This window comes from Erpetoichthys calabaricus, chromosome 5 (genome assembly GCF_900747795.2).
Source record: "Erpetoichthys calabaricus chromosome 5, fErpCal1.3, whole genome shotgun sequence".
Classification (NCBI taxonomy): Eukaryota; Metazoa; Chordata; class Cladistia; order Polypteriformes; family Polypteridae; genus Erpetoichthys; species Erpetoichthys calabaricus.
The window spans coordinates 14,780,230-14,804,195 of NC_041398.2; the positions used below are offsets into that span (position 1 = coordinate 14,780,230).

Genomic DNA, 23,966 nt, shown 5'->3' on the forward strand with positions numbered 1-23,966 from the left:
GCTCACTTGAGCACATAAATGCATAGCTTTGCTATCTTAGCCTGGTGTAGCTAAAGTTAAGATTATAAAACGGGATTTTCTAATGGCCAAATATAACCAAAACAATTGTTCAGCTTTACCTATGAAATGTAATCCCTGTGATCTGGTTTGGAGCGTACAGCGGTTTGTACAATCCCAAGCAGCACATTATTCATTACTTCACTCCACAGCAGTGCCACTCGCAATATGGCGGCGACATTGATGTACGATGCTGCTGGTCATGCGGCGCCTAATTCTATGTCTATGGTGGCACTCACATAACCCAACATGGCTGTGCCAAAGAACTCCATCTCCCATGATGCCCTGTGGGAACCTGGTGGGTGGGGGCTGCCTTCTGGCAATCTGTGGGAGACAATGCCCTGTGCATGCTATCTCACCCAGTCCTTCCATCTCATTGGTGTCTGTCACACACTTTAATGATACATTGCCTTGGGGGGCTTGATAGTCTTCTTTTGTCTGAATTATTCAGTGTACTTGTATCCGATCAGATAAACTTCATCCTGGCCATTCTTCTTCATTTTCAACTTGTATATTTGCATAGTAGGTGAATTGATCTTCTAATTACAATAATGGATATTCAACATAAAGTGCATTCATTTTGAAGTAACATTTATGAGCACTGGGGGCAGGAGATGGAGGAATTCGATTCAACACTCTACCGAACGATGAAAAGGACTGGTAGTTTTTTTTTTTTTTTCCTCAGCTGAACCTGCCACCATGTTCCTCTGACGCTTCTCCGCACCACACAGGTCTTTTAGACCTCCACATGCCCAGACTGCATCATCCTGATACTTGTGCCCACACACCACTGGCCTTGCCTCACATGTTCACCCAGGGGTCACCCAGGCTCACCCAGAGCCCCACACCCAGGATGGTCTTTAGCAGCAGAGACACGCAGTCAATGTGCTTTTCGAGTGCTCTGTGTGTGTGTGTGTGTGTGTGAGATCCCCATAGCAGGTCCTGCCAGAGTGTTTTGTGGCCAGCTTTACCTCCTCACTTCCTCTGACCCAGGGGTGTTACCCTCCATTGCCTTGGTGAACTCTGAATCTGTTAAGATTAGTGGAGGAAGTTCAATATACAGCCAATAGGATGAGCCCACCTGGACCTACCACTTCTGCATCAAGTCCACATCAGACCCCAGTGCTGTCCACAAATAGAGCGAAGACGATGACTCCAGGATGCTGGCCACAGTAGGCTTTTCTAGTCATCCTTCATTTAACGTTTGTCTTTCTGTTGCCATTTGAATGTTTTCTGTTTATATTGGACATTTTCAATGGTGCTTATGTCTTTGAAACTTGAAGGACAGCATTCGTTTGCACTGGGATTTGGGGGGTACTTAAGGCAGACGCCAACTCAGGACCCAGAAGGCATTTATTTATGTATTCAATTATTTGCTCATTTGCTTATTTGTTCGTTTGCCTATTTATAAATTTGTTGGGTTTTTTTATTTGCTCATTTGCTTATTTATTTATAAGCTTGTTTATTTATTTGCTTATTTATGTATTTGTTTGTTTGTTTATTTATTTGTTCATTTCTTTATTTATTTATTTGCTCATTTATTTATTTAATTATTTATGTATTTGTTTGCTTGCTTATTTATTTATTTGCTCATTTGCTTATTTATTTATATGCTCGTTTATTTATTTGCTTATTTATGTATTTGTTCATTTATTTATTTGCGCACTGTTTATTTATTTATTTGTTCATTTCCTTATTTATTTATTTGTTCGTTTAGTTCTTTAATTTATTTGCTTATTTATGTATTTGTTCGTTTATTTATTTGCGCACTGTTTATTTATTTATTTGTTCATTTCCTTATTTATTTATTTGCACATTTAATTATTTATGTATTTGTTTGCTTGCTTATTTATTTATTTGCTCATTTGCTTATTTATTTATATGCTCGTTTATTTATGTATTTGTTCATTTGTTTATTTATTTGCTCGCTGTTTATTTATTTGTTCATTTCCTTATTTATTTATTTGCTCGTTTATTTATTTATTTATGTATTTGTTCGTTTGCTTATTTATTTATTTATTTGCTTATTTGTTTGTTTGCCTATTTCTTTGTTTATTTATTTTCTCATTTGCCTATTTATTTATTTGCTCATTTGCTTAATTATTTATTTGCTTGTTTATTTATTTATTTCTTTATTTATGTATTTGTTCGATTGCTTATTTATTTCCTTGTTAATTATTTATTTATTTGCTTGTTTATTTGCTTATGTATTTATTTCCTCGTTTATTTATTTATTTGCTCATTTGCTAATTTATTTCCTCGTTTACTTTATTTATTTATTTATATATTTGCTCATTTATTTATCTATTTGCTTATTTATGTATTTGCTTGTTTGCATATTTATTTATTTGCTTGGTTATTTATTTGCTTGTTTGTTTGTTTATTTATTTGTTCTTTTGTTTATTTATTTAATTTTTTTTCTTACCTTACACACTCTTGTATCGTTCTCTTCATCTTGACCTTTCTCTTCTGGTCAGATCCAATTTGCCCCCACGGCAGTATGACATCTTCAGTTTCTTTCACTTTCTGTCACAATGGAGTAGCCTTCAATTCTGTGAAAATTGTGAAAACTGACACTTTTGTTGAGAAAGCTTTTGGCCTTTTCGGAACCCAGAAATGACCGTTAGGAATGCCAGGACCATGTAGCCCGAGTGAAATGAATAAGCAGGTTCCAGTGGTGTGCTAATGCAGTTTAGAAGGGTTTCTCTAATGACTAATCCACTTATTCAGGATAAGCTAAGGGAGCTGGCCATTAGGACACTGGAGGAATGTCTGCTAAAAATGGGGATTTGCAGCCAAGGGTAGTAGGAGCCGTTAGAAACACTATGTTTTAAAAATCAAGTTAATGGTAGCTTATTTAACTAAATAAATTAATTAATTATTATCAAAAACATTACAATTTCTGTTGTGTCCAAACTTTTGACTGGTAAAGTATGTAAGTGACCGCTACACACTGCTCAAGACAAACGAACTTCATAACGCTCTGGGTTGGAACAAAATTTACACCCTAAAAATTTATCAAAACCAACAAAAGTATTTTTTAACAGGAATCCTGCTTAAAAGTCATGTGCTAAATATGAATAAATATCATGTGATGCTTAGAAAAATATGTTGATCTTGTTCAGTTCAGAATAACACTTGCGCTGAGGTATCTGTGCTGAGCTCCCTTGGTACAGTTAAAATAAATAAATAAATAAAACAAACTCATCCAGAATTCCGTCTGACTTTCATGTATCAAACCAAATGCCAAGCATATCCTGTTTAATATTAAGTTATGAACACTACCGGCAGAGCCGAATGCTGTGTTGTAAATGTGCGCTCTGTGCTTTAAGTAGGGTTTGGGCGGCTGCGCAGAGGCTCATGGGAATTGTAGTTTACGTTAATTCAAATGTCCGTCAATATAAAAACCGAATCGGAGAAAACGGCGGGGCTTGTTGACTTGTCCGTTCACTTATTCATTTCAAGCAGCAGAACAACATTTTATTTATTTATGTATTTATTTATTTACAAAATACAGCAGTGAGCATTCACAGCATTCATGTTCATCAGGAAATGGTTTAAAAAAAGAGGTGTGACTGAATGGTATTTTTGAGAAAGCAGTTAACAGAAGTGGGGTATTCCATCACGCATGATTTACACCAAATTAACCGTTTATTATACTTTGAGATTCAGAGGCGTCGTTTACAATTGGGAATCGTCTCTTGGGGAGGAGTAATCCTGGGGCGCCCACCTTATTTTTGCTCGTCATTGTAAATAGCTGTTGTGAACTCAAATCCAGAAAGACGGGGAAAAGAAGGGGGAGGGTCAAAAAGGAGAGCCCCTCTTAATTCGTTAAAACGGAGAGTGAAACAGAAACAAAGAAAAACAAATCTTTCAGTAATCCTTCTCGATAGGGATAAACGGCGATTTGGTCCCAGTAGACTCCAGTTGCTGACCTCCAGAGCTCCACTCTAAGGCTGAGGTTTTTTTCTTTATAATATATTTGCTTGGTTATACTATCGATTACAGTTGTGGGAGAACTTATCTGACTCAAGGCAAGAAAACCAAGGAAAAAAATGCAGTCCAATTACTGAATCGCAGAGCTCTGGAGGTCTACAGCTTCACCCTTCTCGATTTGGCGGAGCAGGAGAGGAATCGCCGCTCAAGTTGTTCTGCTCAGAATGTCGGCTTCTACGCTCGCTCTTTTGTGAAATCCCCGCACTGGGTTTGACGCGGACGTGACGTCAGGAATCTTGACGTCGAATAATGTCGTGAAGCTTGTGAGCGGTCCAGGCTCTGGGAGAGAACACGCGCGCTGTCAGGGTTTTCACGCATCCAGGTACTCGTGACATTGTTGCCATGCACAGCCACGAATTAGATGCCGCGCTGACGGCGATTTAGCGGCGATACGTCTACGCGCCCGCCATATTGGAGCGGTCCGTATCTGCGGTTAGACTTTTACGCATGCGTAGAGGCACGCAAAGACTTTATATCAAAATCAGTTGTAGCGTTCTAATTTCTCAAACAATTTTCACAAACTTAACTGTGTTATGCTGAGATTTCTAAGAATTAGATGCATGGACATTATTTTTGTAATTTCAGTAGTGTATTTGTTTGTAAAACATTTGTTATTAAAAGCTACAAGAAGTAGTGACGGTATGATCCACATTAATATGTTCAGTTTTCTTGAGACACAAGTACAGACAATGATATGACACCTGTTCAGCATACAGAACAAGGGTTTCAATTAATAATAACCACAAAAATAATAATAGAAAGCTAGAAGTAGGTCACAAAACAAATAAATACATTACATTAATTAAAATCAATACTGATTTAATTAATATTCTGATTCTCCCATGTAGAAAATAATTTTAACTCGACAGCAACAACGGGCAGCTCAATACAGTGAAATCTCTCTATCTTGCAAATGTCTGGTTCTGATTTAGAGCATAAGACATTTTGGTAAATGAAAGGAGAACATTCAGTCCATTTGTCACTCGATTGTTTAGCTAATAGCCAAGCTGTCCCAACATCTCCTCCAGATCCTTCTTAAAAGAATCAAGGATCAAGGTTTCTGCTTCAACTCCTTGACATGGTAGTTTGTTTCAGAGTGCCACAATGTTTTGAATTAAGTAGTGCTTGATAGATAGATAGACAGACAGACAGACAGACAGATAGTGTTATGGACGGTGCAATACCTCCCCCTGCATGCTGGATAGCTGCCCCCCTGGGTTGGAGCAGTGCATCAGTTTCCCACAGGGCTACATGGGAATTGGAGTTGGGTGCAGCCCTGTTGGGTTCCACAGGCACCGCCAGGGGGTGATGCAGCTGGAACTCCTGAGCCCACCTGGGCAGCATATTCACCACACCCAGAAATGCAGCTGGATGTCGGCAATCAAGCACCTGGAGCACTTCGGGGTGCCCAATAAAAGGAGCCAGCAACCACCACTCAGGGCCACAGTCGGGTGGAGGAGGAGTGGTGGTGCAGAGAAAGAGCGCTTTTAATTTGTGTGTTGGTCTTTTGGGACTGTGTTGTGGCTGGGGGACACGGAGAAGACGTGCCCTCCAGCTGAAGAAAAATAAAAGGTTATTTGCTTTATATGTGTGCCTCCGTGTACAATCTGTGTCAGGTCGGGCGCATATATAGCACCTTTGTTATATAGATAGATAGTGAAAGGCACTATATAAACGACAGATAGATAGTGAAAGGTACTATATACTGACAGACTGATAGATAGATAGATAGATAGATAGATAGATAGATAGATAGATAGATAGATAGATAGATAGATAGATAGATAGATAGATAGATAGTGAAAGGCACTATGTACTGATTGATAGATAGATGTGAAAGGCACTATAGATAGATAGATAGATAGATAGATAGATAGATAGATAGATAGATAGATAGATAGATAGTGAAAGGCACTATATACTGATTGATAGATAGATATATGTGAAAGGCACTATATACTGATAGATACATAGATAGATAGATAGATAGATAGACAGATAGATAGATAGATAGATAGATAGATAGATGTGAAAGGCACTATATACTGATAGATAGATAAATAGATAGATAGTGAAAGGCACTATATACTGAAAGACTGATAGATAGATAGATAGATAGATAGATAGATAGATAGATAGATAGATAGATAGATAGATAGATAGATGTGAAAGGCGCTATATACTGATAGATAGATAAATAGATAGATAGTGAAAGGCACTATATACTGATAGATAGATAGATAGATAGATAGATAGATAGATAGATAGATAGATAGATAGATAGATAGATGTGAAAGGCGCTATATACTGATAGATAGATAAATAGATAGATAGTGAAAGGCACTATATACTGAAAGACTGATAGATAGATAGATAGATAGATAGATAGATAGATAGATAGATAGATAGATAGATAGATAGATAGATAGATAGATGTAAAAGGCGCTATATACTGATAGATAGATAGATAGATAGTGAAAGGCACTATATACTGACAGACTGATAGATAGATAGATAGATAGATAGATAGATAGATAGATAGATAGATAGATAGATAGATGTGAAAGGCACTATATACTGATAGATAGATAAATAGATTGATAGTGAAAGGCACTATATACTGAAAGACTGATAGATAGATAGATAGATAGATAGATAGATAGATAGATAGATAGATAGATAGATAGATAGATAGATAGATAGATAGATAGATGTGAAAGGCGCTATATCATTTAGATTGATGGAGGGCTGTGAAAGCACTGTATAACTGATAGTAAAATGGCACAGTTTAACAGAGATGGAGAGACTGGAAAGCTGCTATGTAAGAATTTGAATTTGAATTTGAAAAACAAATATAGAAAAAGACAGAGACGCAGAGCCCCTCCTGTCACCAGTCTGTTTGTGACAGGCCAGTAGCATACCCGACCGTCTATTATCAAAACCCCCCTAATTCCTCTAAGGCCAGTCTGGGTCGTACCCTCTCTGGTAGCATTGGCCACAGGGGAGGCTGGGTGGGCTTCTGAACTCCTAGAATTTTTTTTTCTTTCCTACACCCATGTGGCACTCTGTCCCTTGCCCACTGTGTCTCCTCAAATCCGCTGCTGACTTTTATTTCCCATTGTAACCTTTAGTAACTTCTAGACCATTAGAAATCCTTTATGACTCATTTATCTCCATCAGACAGTCGTCCATTTCTGCCTCTTTTTTAAGTTTAATTTTTAGTTGATTATTTATAATGCACCTTGGCCTACACATCTGTAGAAGAATTTAAAAATATAATATGCTATAGACTGCGGTGGGTTGGCACCCTGCCCAGGATTGGTCCCTGCCTTGTGCCCTGTGTTGGCTGGGATTGGCTCCAGCAGACCCCCGTGACCCTGTGTTCGGATTCAGCGGGTTGGAAAATGGATGGATGGATGGAATATGCTATAGAAATAAATCCTGTTATTGGCCTGTGATGGACTGGCGCCCCCTTGCGATGCTGTTCCTGCCTTGCCCCCTAGGCTTGCTGATTTCACCTCCAGCTGCCTTGTAACGTTGCTCAGTCAAGTCAAGTCAGGTTGAGGAGCAGGCACTGGTACAGTGCGTTGCCGTACCCACTACACAATGAAACAACTCGGGATCCCGGTTTGCAACCCCCCAGGCAGACACGCGGTCCAGTCCCACCCTCCACAAATGACCCTCTATCTGCCGCAGCCAGGTGTTAAGTGGGCTACCCCTTGGCCTGGTCCAGCCACTCAGGTCCCCAACAATGAGGATCACCCTCGGGTAATCGCACCACATGACCATAGCACCATGACTGACGCTCCCTCACAATGCAGGTCATGTGCCTCATTCAGGACTCCATGAGCGACACAAAGTCAAACCAACGGTACCCAAAGAGACACACATGAAGGAGTCCAGTCTTCATCTCCCATCACTGGATAGCGTCCATGTCTCACCAACAGGAAGCACTAGGACTCTAAAGACTTGGACCTTTGTCCTTTTGTAGATTTCGGGAGCACCAAACACCCCTTTCTAATGACCTCATGACCCCCCCCCCCCCCCCGCTCTCAAAGTCCGTCTACTGACTTCATAGGTACAGTCTCTCTCTCTCTCTCTTGACCTTGTTCAGGACAAAGGGAATTTAGAAGATAGATTGATGGATAGATGAATGCCGTTACCGTGATCGCTATCTTATAAACACTTTTCTATTTAGGAAAGCTAATTAACAAGAATGCTATAATTATTATTGTTTTATCTCTGTTTTTATCTTGCTTTGCCTTTGTTTAAACTTTTTATGTAGCACTTTGAGATTTTTTATTTATTTTTTTTTTGTTCTTTATTTCGTCTTGTACGATTTCTCGTATTAGAAATTTGTTAGTTTTTTCGCATACCCCTTGGGGTCAGAGCGCAGGGTCAGCCATTGTACAGCGCCCCTGGAGCAATTACAGGTTAAGGGTCTTGCTCAAGGGCCCAGCAGAGTAGGATCTCTTTTGGCAGTGACGGGGATTCGAACCGGCAACCTTCACGATACCAGCGCAGATCCTTAGCCTCAGAGCAACCACTCTGTTAATGCTAAAGTGCCCTATAAATAAAATGCATTATTTATTTATTTATTAATTATTATTATTACTTCAAATCCATTTTATCATTTCACGAGGTGGAGCCTGTCCCACCAGCCATGAGCAGGGTGTCGTCAATTCCTCGCACGGCCTTCATTATGAACTTCTCTTTCGGTATTTCTAGAGACGAGGATTTTAAAACAGTTCTGAATTTGCGCAGTAGATGGCAGCATCACACCAGTTTTCCCCACACTGAGTCGCGTGTTGATGACTCGACTTCTCCCACTTTGTGTTTTTTTTTTCCCCAGCAGACGGCTGGGACTGCCGTACGAGTTACGGGTCAACATTTTCACACACACAAGCGAGCAGGAAAAACAGGAGAAAAAGCGAAAGAGGTGGAGGAGGAGAGTCGATGAGCATCGAACTGGGGTGAGAGGTGAGACCCACGAGTGCGACAGGAGAGGAGAAGAGCAGAGCAAAGGAAAGAAAGTAAGGGCTGGCAGAAAGACGAAGATAGCATGGGTGTGGGGGGAAATTTGAGAGCCGGAGAGGAGGATGGGGAGGGAGCGGCAATTCCAATGGCACGGGCCACAGAGCGAGAGAGACGCCACAGTCTGCCAGGTCCGCCCGCCCTCAGTTTGGTGGTAAACGGCGGCACCCCGCTCGCTCCACACCTTTTTCTTCGCGCACGTAGAGGCCCCACACTGCAGCGTCAGCGACTCGTCCCGTCATTGACATCCAGACCGAATTTCTAGTTCGAGATCTTCAAGTTGGAAGTTCCACGAGAACTTTCTTCCAAGTCGCATGCACAAAAAGGTTAGTCGGACATTTTCGCACGCGCATCATGTTTAATGCAGTAATACGCACAGAGCCGGCTTTACGGAAGGTTGCCGGTTCGAATCCCGTAAATGCCAATAGGGACTCTGCTCTGTTGAGCCCTTAACCTGCAATTGCTGAGCGCTTTGAGTAGTGAGAAAAACGCTATATAAATGCACAGAATTATTATTACTAGACAAAGAGCCCGTTTCGACAATGTAAGATGAAACGGGCGCGAGTGGAATAGTAATAATTTTAAGCACCACAAACCTGATATCGGTGTATTGAATGAATGCGTAATTAGGCCTCGAGCTGTAGTCGAAATCGCCTTTCAGGCCTCTAGAGCTTTAATCAAAGTCGCCTTTCTCTTTGAATTTTCGCGGCCGTAAATCCACCGACTGCCGCGATGCCGGTCTCGTAAAGTTTTTCGCGCAGCTGCGCAGAAGGCGACTGCGCATTCGGCTTCGGACGTGCGCAGAAGATGACTGCGCATTCGGCTTCGGACAGACGTGAGTGAGTGAGTAGGCTGGCGAATTATATATAAGATTATTACCTAGAAGTTAGGAGCACACAGTGATACGGCGCACTGCCACACCCATCACGTGACAATCCCAGATTCGGACCCGAGTGCAGCCATGCGACGGGTGACACCTCAGTACCGCACTAGTTCAGATGGATTGGAACAGTGGGAGTTTTTTTATGGCACTCAGGTTTTTCCCTGCACATCGGAGGGCCTACATCCCAGGCTGGATGAAGATTAACGTCATACCCAGGACACCTAGTGGAGCAAAATTGGGACTTAGGAGACTGGACACTTTTTTTTTTATAAAGCAGTACAGACTCTGACTTACACAAACACGACCCCAATATAATTAAACTCCACCACCTGAGAGAGCCCCTCATCCCACACTTGGAGAGGACACTCTACCCCTTTTCTGACTGACCTTAGACTTGGAGGTGTTCATCAGTAAATCACACTCACCAGCTCAAGAGAAGGGGTCACATTCCATGTCCCTACAGTCAGTTTTATGTCCCAAGGCACTTATCTTGGACTGCTGCTCAGACCAGTATGGCTCCGCCCACTGAAGGACGGCCCCATGTTCCTTATTTGGGCCGTGCGTAAAGGCCCACCCACCAAGGCCCTCAAAGACAAACCTGCCCCCGAGGCTCAGCTCCAAGGTGAGGGGCTCTGGTTTCCCTTTACTGGGTAAGTTATTGGCTCCTTCGTAATTCTTCTCATAAATCAGCGTTCCTCAACCTTTAAGTATTTGCAACCCGAGTTTTCATAACCGTTTTAATCGCGCCCCCCCTAACGTTTTTTTGAAACCCTAATAAAATTTATTCCTATATTTTTTGCTGCCGATGGTTTAAAATTTCCCTACGAATAGCAAAATTATGCCACATATGGCAACGCTGCCCACCTCTTCTTATTTCTCGCGCTTTCCTGGAAAGTTTCAGTCTTTGCCGAATTTACTAGAGATGCACCTGCTAGTATAAATGTGAACGTCGTCTCATCGAGGCCATATTTCAGTCTCGTTGTTTGACTTAAGTACTCGATAGCGCTCGCAGAAACTCGAATAAACGTTGTAAAAAACCAAACATTTTTAAGCTCACCACCATGGATACATTTTTAATTGGGCGCAAACGAGCAATCAGATAATTGTGAAGCATCAACAAGCGCAGAGAAGAGCGTTGTTCCGAATGTTAAATCAATAAAATATTCTGAAGAGTATTTGAATTTTGGATTCACGAGAACCGAAGTAGCCGGCGAGGAGAGGCCCCTTTGTATTATTTTTCTTGTGTTTTCTTTTTTTCACATCTTCGCACCCCCTTTTTTGTTACTTCGGGGGGCGCGCCCCACAGGTTGAGAACCGCTGTCATAAAGAGCCGCACTTCGCCTGGTCCCTCACCTCTTTGGTGACTCTACCAGCCCCGGACAACATAGCTTGCTGGGGTCACTGGGCCACACAATCCGCTCCTCCACAATAGGTGACGATTCACGGAGGAGATAATGGATGTTACATTAAAGGAATTTCGCCTGCGCACAATCAGGGTCATTTGATGAAGAGATGGACGTACAGTGGTGTGAAAAACTATTTGCCCCCTTCCTGATTTCTTATTCTTTTGCATGTTTGTCGCACAAAATGTTTCTGATCATCAAACACATTTAACCATTAGTCAAATATAACACAAGTAAACACAAAATGGCAGTTTTTAAATGATGGTTTTTATTATTTAGGGAGAAAAAAAATCCAAACCTACATGGCCCTGTGTGAAAAAGTAATTGCCCCCTTGTTAAAAAATAACCTAACTGTGGTGTATCACACCTGAGTTCAATTTCCGTAGCCACCCCCAGGCCTGATTACTGCCACACCTGTTTCAATCAAGAAATCACTTAAATAGGAGCTGCCTGACACAGAGAAGTAGACCAAAAGCACCTCAAAAGCTAGACATCATGCCAAGATCCAAAGAAATTCAGGAACAAATGAGAACAGAAGTAATTGAGATCTATCAGTCTGGTAAAGGTTATAAAGCCATTTCTAAAGCTTTGGGACTCCAGCGAACCACAGTGAGAGCCATTATCCACAAATGGCAAAAACATGGAACAGTGGTGAACCTTCCCAGGAGTGGCCGGCCGACCAAAATTACCCCAAGAACGCAGAGACGACTCATCCGAGAGGTCACAAAAGACCCCAGGACAACGTCTAAAGAACTGCAGGCCTCACTTGCCTCAATTAAGGTCAGTGTTCACGACTCCACCATAAGAAAGAGACTGGGCAAAAACGGCCTGCATGGCAGATTTCCAAGACGCAAACCACTGTTAAGCAAAAAGAACATTAGGGCTCGTCTCAATTTTGCTAAGAAAACATCTCAATGATTGCCAAGACTTTTGGGAAAATACCTTGTGGACTGATGAGACAAAAGTTGAACTTTTTGGAAGGCAAATGTCCCGTTACATCTGGCGTAAAAGGAACACAGCATTTCAGAAAAAGAACATCATACCAACAGTAAAATATGGTGGTGGTAGTGTGATGGTCTGGGGTTGTTTTGCTGCTTCAGGACCTGGAAGGCTTGCTGTGATAGATGGAACCATGAATTCTACTGTCTACCAAAAAATCCTGAAGGAGAATGTCCGGCCATCTGTTCGTCAACTCAAGCTGAAGCGATCTTGGGTGCTGCAACAGGACAATGACCCAAAACACACCAGCAAATCCACCTCTGAATGGCTGAAGAAAAACAAAATGAAGACTTTGGAGTGGCCTAGTCAAAGTCCTGACCTGAATCCAATTGAGATGCTATGGCATGACCTTAAAAAGGCGGTTCATGCTAGAAAACCCTCAAATAAAGCTGAATTACAACAATTTTGCAAAGATGAGTGGGCCAAAATTCCTCCAGAGTGCTGTAAAAGACTCATTGCAAGTTATCGCAAACGCTTGATTGCAGTGATTGCTGCTAAGGGTGGCCCAACCAGTTATTAGGTTCAGGGGGCAATTACTTTTTCACACAGGGCCATGTAGGTTTGGATTTTTTTTTCCCCCTAAATAATAAAAACCACCATTTACAAACTGCATTTTGTGTTTACTTGTGTTATATTTGACTAATGGTTAAATGTGTTTGATGATCAGAAACATTTTGTGTGACAAACATGCAAAAGAATAAGAAATCAGGAAGGGGGCAAATAGTTTTTCACACCACTGTAAGTGATGGAAAACGTTTACCTGCAATTACAACACTGCAACTATCCAAACACAAGAATTACTTACAAGCGAAGCTGTAGGGTTACGACAACTGTAGCCACTAAAGTGTCGAGTGAGCTTCTTAATCGCTGGTACTCTTCTGCTCGTGTTTATTTATTTATTTATTTATTTTTCAATAAGCATTCCAGGAAGGGCAACACGGTGACACAGTGAGCAGTGCTGCCTCATCACAGATCCAGCGTACTCCTGTCACAGCCTGTACCTGTTGCTGTCACTATGGAGCTAGCAGGGTGACAGTCTGGGATGGACCTGAAGGTTTCAGGCAGAGTTAGATGTTTTGGTCAAGGCTGAATGTCTGGGACAGGGAGCAACATTTGTGGGCGGAGTTGAATGTTTTGGGCAGGAATGAATGTCTGAGGCGGAGTTGGATGTTTGTGGGCAGTGCTTAATGATCAGAATGGGTGGGACAAAATGTTTTGGATGGGTCAAGATGTTTAGGGTGTACCTGAATGTTTCAGGTGGGACTGAATGTCTGGGACAGGACCAAAGGAATAAGACAAGATATTTGAGGTACGGCTGAACATCTTGAGTGGGACTGAATGTTTGTGGTGGAATTTCTAGGGTAGGGCTGAATGTTTGGGACAGGACTGGACATTTGTGGTGGGGCTTCACTTTAGGGATGAAGTCGAATGTTGTGGGCAGGAATGAATGTTTGAGGCAGGGATGGACATTCAGGATGGAGTTGAATGCTTTGGGTGGGACAAAACGTTTGGTACGGGACTAGATGACTGGGGAAGAACTGGATGTTTGTGATGGGACAAGATGTTTAGGGTGTGCTTGAATGTTTCAGATGGGACTGAATGTCTGGGACAGGACCAAAGGAATAAGACAAGATATTTGAGGTACGGCTGAACATCTTGAGTGGGACTGAATGTTTGGGGTGGAATTTCTAGGGTATGGCTGAATGTTTGGGACAGGACTGGACATTTGAGGTGATGCTTCACTTTAGGGATGAAGTCGAATGTTGTGGGCAGGAATGAATGTTTGAGGCAGGGATGGATGTTCAGGATGGAGTTGAATGCTTTGGGTTGGACAGAATGTTTGAGACAAGACTAGATGACTGAGGAAGAACTGGATGTTTGTGATGGGACAAGATGTTTAGGGTGTGCCTGAATGTTTCAGGTGGTACTGAATGTCTGGGACAGGGCATAAAGAATTGGACAAGATATTTGAGGTAGGGCTGAACATCTTGTTTGGGGTTGAATTTCTGTGGAAGGGCTGAATGTTTGGGACAGGACTGGATATTTGAGGTGGGGCTTAACTTTAGGGATGAAGTTAAATGTTGTGGGCAGGAATGAATGTTGGAGGCAGAGCTGAATGATTGATTGGGGCAGGGCTGGACATTCAGGATGGAGTTGAATATTTTGGGCAGGACTAGATGTTTGAGGCAGACATCTCATTTTGGGCGGGACGAGGCTGGACATTTTAGGAGGAACTGAGTGTTTGGTGTGGAACTAGATGGTTAGAGTGTGGTTGAATGTCTGGGGTGGGGCTGAGTGTTTGATATCGGACTGGCGGTTTAAGGAATAGATGGATGTTTTGAATGGGACTGAATGTTTTTTTGGGGCAGAGCTGGACGTTTAGGACTGGACTGCATTTCCGTGGCAGGGCTGAATGTTTGGGATGGGAGTGGATATTTGAGGTGGACCTGGGCATTTGGGTTGGAGTTGAGTATTTACAGCAATTCTAAATATTTGGGGCAGGACTGGGGTATTTGTGTTGGGGCTGGAGGTTTGAGATGGGGGCTTGATGTTTGGGGCAGAGTTGACTATTTTGAGCAGGTTCGAATATTTGGGACAGGAGTAGATGTTGGAGGCAGAAATGTAGTCTGGAGACAGACGAGATATAATACAACACACACAGGGAAAACATTTCAGTACACTCCGTATGTGGCAGTGCTACAAACGTGTATCTGTGTTAAATGTGCTGCTGTATATAAATACAGCTGATTTGACTTGACTTGACTTGACCAGAAATTCTCACAGGTCGGGTGTTAAATAAGAGCCCTCTGCTTGGTCCAGGGAGCTTGGAGTCATGGGAGGAGGTGGACAACACTTGATTTGGACAAGCAGAGGGAAGCGGATGGAGCACAGAGAGAGCTACTGATGACCCTACCAGGCCTGTAAAGGTGTGCGTTGTAAATTAAAGCACTGAATTTGACCCCAGGACTGTGTGTGTGAGTGTGAAGACGAGCCAGGGGTCTGCAGTGCTGTTATGCCCCCTACAGGCCATACGCGACTCGATACCTGGTTGCGTTTTCTTTGACGTGTCTTTCTGTTGCTTTCGCTGCAGTTGAGGTGTGGCGTATCAATTTGTCACATGGTTGAGATGGTGGCCTTTGGATCTTTTGCCACTGCATGAGCACCGGCCTTGAGTAGACCTGTCCTGCCCGTATGCAGTGGTTCAAAGTGATCAAAAAGACTGATTTTTGTTTTAAACTTTCTTCACCTTTTCCATGTTCTTGTCCTTAATAATAATTAAAGTACATTTCATTCATATAGCGCCTTTCCCAAGTCTCGGTCAGCTGGACTTTGTGTCCTAATCAAGTTGGTTTTTGCTCCACATCTTCCAAGAGCTTCTGAGGTTCGGGTTTCACAGCATTTCAAATCCCTCATACAAAAAAAAGTGATAAACTGTAAGTTAAACTGGAAAACGCTCAGTGATTTTTATCACCTATCTCTTTTTTTTTTTTCCCACAGGGGAGCCTCCTTCCCAGGTCACATGGCCATTGAGTGGGGGTGTCTAGTGGCCTCCAGTTTAGGTCCGTCCATGTGAGAAGGGAATCTTGGAGTAGAAGAGTAAACGCTTTTGGGGGAAGAGAAGAGTTTTCCATGGAGCAGAGGATGACATGGAGGCACGCGTTAAAGAAGAGGACTGTGAGTGGGGTGCACCCGAGCAACTGTGTGTGAAGCTGGAGGACTGTGAAGGAAGCATTGGCCTTGTTAAAGAGGAGTCTGAATGGGGGGCCAATGAGATTAAAGACGAGGATTCCAAGGAGTTCCCGGTTAGCCTTGAACTGCCTAACCATGAAACTGGCAATGCTTTCAAGCAAAACCGTTACGGAGGACCTCACACCGGTTTGCACAATGTGGGGCAACAGGCGACACAGCAGACTTCCATGGAAGCGAAATCTGAGATGTGTGGGCTGGAAGAGAAAGACAGTGAAGGAGAAGAGCAGCAGCCATCTGGTAGTGCTGGAATAAGTAAGTCATGGGATTAAATGGGAAAGAAAGGAGAAATTCTGATGGTGGCTGTCATGGTGTTTTTAGTAGTTGGACATGAGAGGTGACTGTGACTGGATTAGAACAGACTGCAACTACTCAGGGGTGTGGTGACTTAAAAATATCCAATCTAATAAATAAGACTGTCGGGTCCTTAATAGATAAAACTGGCAGACCCCCAGGTCCTTGATGGAGGGACCAAGGCCAGTGGGGACAGTAAGAGAGACGGACACGGAGGTAAACTTTGAATAAACTAAAAGGGCAATTTATTGTGCAATAAATAGCGAAGAACAGGTGCAACGTGTGAATGTAGCAAAAAGGTGAAAAAAAACAGTAGCTTTTAAAACATACTAAAAATACACAATAAATATATCAAGTAAAAAAATTATTGGGACAATTGCACCTATCGTTCCATCTGTGCGCTTCACTTCCAGAACATTCTGCCCCTGACAGGCTCATGGCCACAAGTAACCCTGGACGTCGTGTCCCTGACTCAGCTTGCCCTTTCTCCCCCTCTTCCTAATTTCCCTACAGGCTTGTATGCGTTCCTCTAGTTATCAGCTGACAAGGGATCTGGTCACCCCTTCCCGTGTCACACGTCCCGTGCCACTTTAAACCAGGAAGTTAACCGCGCTCATGCGCACGCTCTCCTGTTCACCAGGTGGCGCTGGTTCACGCGCACATAACACCTCCCAAAACCCGCATGTGGCTTCCTATGAAAGAAAAAGCAGTTTTTAAACGATTTTATTTCACTCGACTCCTCTGTCTGTCTGTTTGTATGTCTGGGTCAGATCTTGCAACAGATTTTAAACCCACTTTTGCAGAAGAGAATTTCTTCAGATTTTGCGTACGTTTTCGGTATCAATGACAACACAATAATCGGTCAAAACTGATGCAATTACGTAACAAATTTCACCGTAATTAATGGTGATGCAATTCCACGTAACACACACACAACAATGACGGAGAGGAAATAGAGTGAGATATCGGAGTATACAAGGGAGAGATGAATTGGATTGCCCCCACTTGCCTCTTCCAGTGAGTGCAGTCGGCGTGCTAACTTGACTTGATTATTCTTGCGAAGGTGTACTCGCGATGATCACGGTGAGGAGGCTTTGCCATAAGCTTGCCATTCTATTGTCGATATATATATGATTTCACAGTGACCGAGCGCTTATCCCATCAGAGCCTGATCAGAAAAATAGAACCCAAAATATCATTTATATAATTCTGCAAAGAAGATATACTATGTAATACTTTTAAAGAAGATTTTGTATACGGTGGCCCTGAAGGGAAAGTGACAAAAAAAATGTAAAGGTATGACACGCACAATTAAAGAAGGAGACATGCACACTTAAGGTGATGCACACAATCAAACGAGGTGACAGGCGAAATTAAATGTGGTGTCGCACAATTAAAAAGGTGATGTGCACATTCAAACGAGGTGACTCACAGAATTAAATGTGGTGCTGCACAATTAAAAAAAGGCGACGCGCACATTCAAAAGAGGTGACGCGCAGAATTACATGTGGCGGCGCACAATTAAAAATGTGATGTGCACATTCAAACGAGGTGACTCTCAGAATTAAATGTGGTGCCGCACGATTAAAAAGGTGATGTGCACATTCAAACGAGGTGACGCGCAGAATTAAATGTGGTGCCGCACAATTAAAGAAGGTGATGTGCACATTCAAACGAGGTGACAGGCGAAATTAAATGTGGTGTCGCACAATTAAAAATGGTGATGCGCACAATTAAAGAAGGTGATGCGCACATTCAAACGAGGTGACTCACAGAATTAAATGTGGCGGCGCACGATTTAAAAAGGTGACGCGCACAATTAAAGAAGGTGATGCGCACATTCAAACGAGGTGACTCGCAGAATTAAATGTGGTGCCGCACCATTAAAAAAGGTGATGCGCACATTCAAAAGAGGTGACGCGCAGAATTAAATGTGGTGCCGCACGATTAAAGAAGGTGATGTGCACATTCAAACGAGGTGACTCACAGAATTAAATGTGGTGCCGCACGATTAAAAAAGGTGACGTGCACAATTAAAGAAGGTGATGTGCACATTCAAACGAGGTGACTCACAGAATTAAATGTGGTGCCGCACCATTAAAAAAGGCGATGCGCACAATTAAAGAAGATGATGCGCACATTCAAACGAGGTGACTCACAGAATTAAATGTTGTGCAGCATGATTAAAAAAGGTGATGCGCACATTCAAAAGAGGTGATGCACAGAATTAAATATGGCGCCGCACAATTAAAAAAGGTGACGTGCACGATTAAAGAAGGTGATGCGCACATTCAAACGAGGTGACTCACAGAATTAAATGTGGTGGCAGGCAAAATTAGAGATGACGCGCTCGCAATCAGAAGGGTGACGACAAGTAAAAGTGTACGGAAAGGGTGGGCACCTTGGCAAAACAAAAGGAAAAACACTGATTGGTGGAAAGCTTTGCCTGTCAGTCCACGGGGCGGGGGGGGGGGGGGGGGGGGGGGGGGTTCCGGTTAAGTTGTTTGTTAAGTTAAGGAAAGTTCATATAGCATTCTTTTTTCAATTACATTGTCTCCGTTCATGGTGGTGTACATTAACAGGTGGACATTCATTTCTTTTTTTTTTCCCCATTGAAGAGGTATTAAAAAAGTGATCCCAAAGTAAACTGGATTCCCCGTCCTTTTTTTTTTTTTGCCTGCAGTGCGGTGCTTGATAATTTGTTCCAGTTTGTTAAGATCCTACATTTCATTATATCGTAATAACAATCACTAAAGGAATTATTTATAATCTAATGGTTGCTCCGTGGTGAATTTATATTCCATCTGGTGCTGTATCATTGGAGAACACCCCCACGTTCATGATTTCTATGCGCTCCGTGTGTCCGTATGTCTGTGAGATCTGAATATTGCACAGTTTAACTTGCTCGAGACAACAAGGCATTCCTTTAAGTAGTGGCAATGACATAACAGAAAATGCAAAGTTTAGAAAAAATATAAATGGGGAGTACCCCATTTTAATTTGGGGTCTTTTTTTTTTTTTTAATTAAAAACATTTTATTTACTCTTATTTGAAATAAATAATTTATGATACATTCAATTACAGGACTGAAAGCAACAATTGTAAAACGAATTGTAAAGATGAGTGCCTCATAAACATTTGATTTTTTTTTTTTTTTACTAATTAGGGCTTAATTTTAAATGTCGTGACAACTTGACATGGAGGAGCTTGAACCTGAACTTGTCTGAATCCACTCGTCGCAGCCCATTCTAATCCACCTGTCCATTTTCTTGGCACGGGGTTTCCCAGGAGCTTTGAAATCAACCCGAGCCCACTGCAGGGCACACTGGCACACACATCCACCCTCAGTCACACCAGATGGTGGGTAACACAGCAGGCACATCTCTGAGGACACGAGAGGAAGATGGAGAAACTGCAGGAGTAGAGCTGAGATGTGAGGAAGCAGTGTCTGCCCATCTGCCCCCCCCATCTGTCTTTCTAACACTGTATTGTTCCAAATGTTTAACTAAAGTGTTTGTATTCTTGCAGATTTCCAGGAGAATGGCAGCTTCTCCTCATCTTCCTTTACTTGGCGATCTCTTCAGAGCAGACCGAAGCAGAAACCGAACAATGAGAAGGTGATAAAGTGCCCAAGAAGATCAGGGAATGTGACCCCAACCTCTTTCTTGTTTAGCTCTTTTCCTGCTGACAAACCATCAGAGACCGATCATCAAGAAGGGGTAACTGCAGAAGAGGCTCTGTACGCCTGCCAAGAGTGTGGGAACACTTATAAAAACAAATCTGACTGTGAACATCATGAGTTGATTCATATGAGACGGAGGCCATATTCCTGTTCTGAACGTGGCAAACTCCCGAGTCTTCAAAAGCACAGTAGAATCGACGCTGGTGAGAAAAGTTATTGCTGTTCTGAGTGTGGCAAACGATTCTCCAATAATACCAATCTTTGGGAGCACATACGGATTCACACTGGAGAGAAACCGTACTCCTGTTCGGAATGTGGCAAAGGATTTTCCCAAAGCGGCAGCCTCCAGAAGCATGTGAGAATGCACACTGGAGAGAAACCTTACTGTTGTTCAGAATGTGGCAATAGATTCTCCCAAAGCAGCAGTCTTCTGGAACACTTAAAAATTCATACTGGAGAGAAGCCGCATTGTTGTACCGAATGTGGGAAAAGCTTCTCCAAAACAAGCCACCTTCAACGCCACCTCCGGATTCATACCGGCGAGAAACCTTACTGTTGTACCGAGTGTGGCAGGCAGTTCTCACAAGCGAGCCAACTTCAGAGCCACCTTGCAATTCACACTGGAGAGAAACCCCACTGCTGTCTGGAATGTGGCAAGCGATTCTCACACAGCAGCACCCTTTGTAAACACATGAGAATTCATACTGGAGAGAAGCATCACTGCTGTTCTGAATGTGGGAAGCGTTTCTTAGAAATGTACAATCTTCAGTGTCACATCAGAATTCACACCGGAGAGAAACCCTTTTGTTGCCCGGAGTGTGGTAAACGATTCTCAACCAACAGCAGCCTTCGTAACCATAAAAATACTCACACTGGGGAAAAGCCACATATGTGCTCTGAGTGCGGCAAGGGTTTCTCAAACAGCAGCAATCGTAACAGACACATGTACAGCTCACACTGGAGAGAGAAAAAGTAACAAAATACGATCTTTACGGTTTCATTTAAAGGGCGTGTGTCACTCCCACCTGAACCTGTGATCTCCATTTCAACTGCACTCAGGGCTCCAAACAAAAGCCTTTCCATGATGGTGTGGTAAACTTGAAGGGGAGCCCTCATTGTCAGTTTGCACACTGATGGAGAGACCATCTTTCAAACCTGTTGGGGGGGGGGGGGGGGGGGCGCGGCAGCTGAAACACATCCCAGCATGCATTGGGTGCAATGTTAGAAACAATTCCTGGAAGGGGTGTCTCCAAAGATGTTCAAGTCAAGGTTTTGGCTGAGACACTCAAGGACGTTCCCAGAGTTGTCCCTGAGGAGGAGGAAGAGGAGGGGGTTGTGAGGAGGCACTGATAGCGCTTTGCTGCAAGCCCCCCCCCCCCCCCCCCAACCACACACACACACACACAACGAATCACCTGGATTGGGATGTCCCTAAGCCACTCCTGTATTGTCTTTGCTTTGTGAACATTCATCCCAGCACAGTCTGAGGTCCAGAGTGCTATAAGCTGGTTTTCATTAAGGACACCTCTGCACTTTGCTCAGTTCGATCAGCTCTGCCAGTCCCTGACGCCACCAGTGCCAGGCTTTACCACTGGAATGGTACGCACAGGTGACAAGTGCTGCCTGGAGTCCACCAGATGAGAGACTTGCAATTGAGGCCAAACCATTCAGTCTCTGTTTCATCAGACCAACAAATCTTCCTTCTCACAGTCCGAGAGTCTTCAGCATGGCTTTCTGCAAACTCCCGGTGGGCTTCTCATGTGTCATCTGGCCACTCTGCCACCAGTGTGGACCACCATTACTGCAACATTGTTATGGTAATCAGGTTATGGGTCAGCTCTTCTCACATTGTTGCTCAGTTTGGTCAGGTGGACAGCTCTAGGAAGACCTTTGGTTGGTTGTTGCAGACTTCCTCCATTGAAGAATATCGCGGACCACCCACCGTGCTCCTCCAGTGACGTCACCTTCCCCAGATCCGCGCCTCGACACAATCCTGCCTCCAAATCTCTTCAGCTGACTCCTTGGACCTCGTGGCTGTGGGACTCAAGTATAGGCAGACGTGGCCCTTTTCTAATCGGTCCAGTCGCAGACTCCAAACATCTCAATGATGAGCAATATGGTGACAGCGGAAGCTCTGACCCCCTTGTGTCAATGTCACATGTCACTTTTGTTTTTTCTTTAGTAAAGTTGGAAACAGAAGAATATCCTGAAATCCCGTTTTCTTGCTTTGTCATTCTGAGGTATTGAGTGTTGCTTGATGAGGGGGGGAAAAAAACAAAGTTAAAGGATTTGAGCAGAAAGATGTGACATAACAAAATGTGACAAAAAGTGAAGGGGGGGCCGAAGAGTTTCTGTAGGCAAAATGACGAGGGGCTTTCTTTCTGTTTCGCATTTGCGCTGTTTTCTTTGAACTTCTTATTTAGTGTGTGAGCTTCCACTTCAATCACGTTGTCAAGGAGAGGAGCACATATTGGCTTCTATGGCCTGTTCTTGTACTTTATGTCTTGGTGACAGTTAGTGATCACCAGACGTTCCACGTGCAAACCCAAGTGGGCCACCTCGATCTGGGACCCCAGTGCTGCCGTTTAGCAGGCGACGCCTCAGCACCACACCAGTTCTGATCCCCGACAGGCCCAACCTCTCCAACAGGTTTGAGGCTCCTGAGGCCTTTCCCTCAAGCCCCTTCATAATGGGGGGCTGCAGAAAAACTGCTCCAGCAGGAGAGCAGAAAGGAGTCCCGTCTGTCATCTCAGAGCTGTGAGAAGTTTTTTTTAATGGTGGCCAGAGTGCCAATCCTGCCACCGACCTCCATGATTCTCTTACAAGTTGGAGGATCACTTACAGGACCGGCTGCTGTTTAAAGTCATACCCCGCCTCACTGAGATTGGCACAGGTGGTGAGCCGGCCGAGGAGAGGGAAGGCTGCAGGGGTCTGTGGTGAACGTCTCCAGGGTGGTGGTCCTGGCATTGCAAGCAATCTTTGCTTCCATTTTGGGAGAGACAGGCGTCATCCCAAGTGACTGGAAAATGGGACTGGAAAGGGAAGGGTGATCGCTTGGATCGGTGACTGGGGGTCGTCCTCAATAAGCTCCGTGATCACTTGCTCACCTTCTAGCAACCGGAGCAGTCTGGTTTTACTCTACCATCGACCACATCCTGGCACTGAGGGTTCTCATGGAGCGCAAACACGGATATCGGCAGAGTTTCTTTGCAGCCTTTGTCGATTTTCATAAAGCAGTTGATTGAGCTGCCTTGTGGGACATCCTGAGACTCCCCTTGAGGTTGCTGGATATCATGGCCGGCCTGTACACTGGTACTGTGAGTGCTGTGCAGAGTGGAGGTAGGACCTCTCAGTTGATTCTGGGGTCCGTCAGCATTGTGTTCTGCTCCTACTCTGTTCAATGCTTGAACAGAGTGGGTGTTGGTCAGGGTCTTGGCGTCCAGCGGCTGGGGGGCATCTGTTGGTGAAGAAAGATTCACTGATCTTGACTTTGCTGACGATGCTGTGATCTTCATGAAAGTCAATGGAGTCTCTGATCGGGGGGTCTCGAGAGACTGAGCGAGGAGTCTGAGTGTCTGGGCTTGTGAGGGTCCTGATGAAAAGCAACATCCAGGTTTTTAATGACCTCTTGGGCACAGGTCAGTTGGGGAGCATGCACTGGTAGAGTGCATTACCGTGCCCACCACACGACAAAACACCTCGGGATCCTGGCTGGCAACCCTAGGGGCAGACATGTGGTCCAATCCCACCCTCTGGAAATGACCCTCTATCTGCAGTGGGCGTCCCATTGGCCCTAAGAATGGTGGTTCTATGAGCTCGGGTAATCACGCCACATTGCCGTAGTGCTGTAACTGACGCTTCCTCACAATGC

General features: G+C 43.6%; 1 protein-coding gene across 1 annotated transcript; it reads left to right on the forward strand.

Annotated features, from left to right (window-relative positions):
- Positions 1 to 8,733: 8,733 nt before the first annotated feature.
- Positions 8,734 to 22,743, forward strand: LOC114641587 (zinc finger protein 501-like). Its single transcript, XM_051927548.1, has 3 exons — positions 8,734 to 9,086; positions 15,876 to 16,374; positions 19,942 to 22,743. The coding sequence occupies exons 2-3, from the start codon at positions 16,020 to 16,022 to the stop codon at positions 21,069 to 21,071; spliced, it is 1,485 nt and encodes a 494-aa protein (XP_051783508.1). The 5' UTR covers positions 8,734 to 9,086; positions 15,876 to 16,019; the 3' UTR covers positions 21,072 to 22,743.
- The last annotated feature ends 1,223 nt before the right edge of the window (positions 22,744 to 23,966 follow it).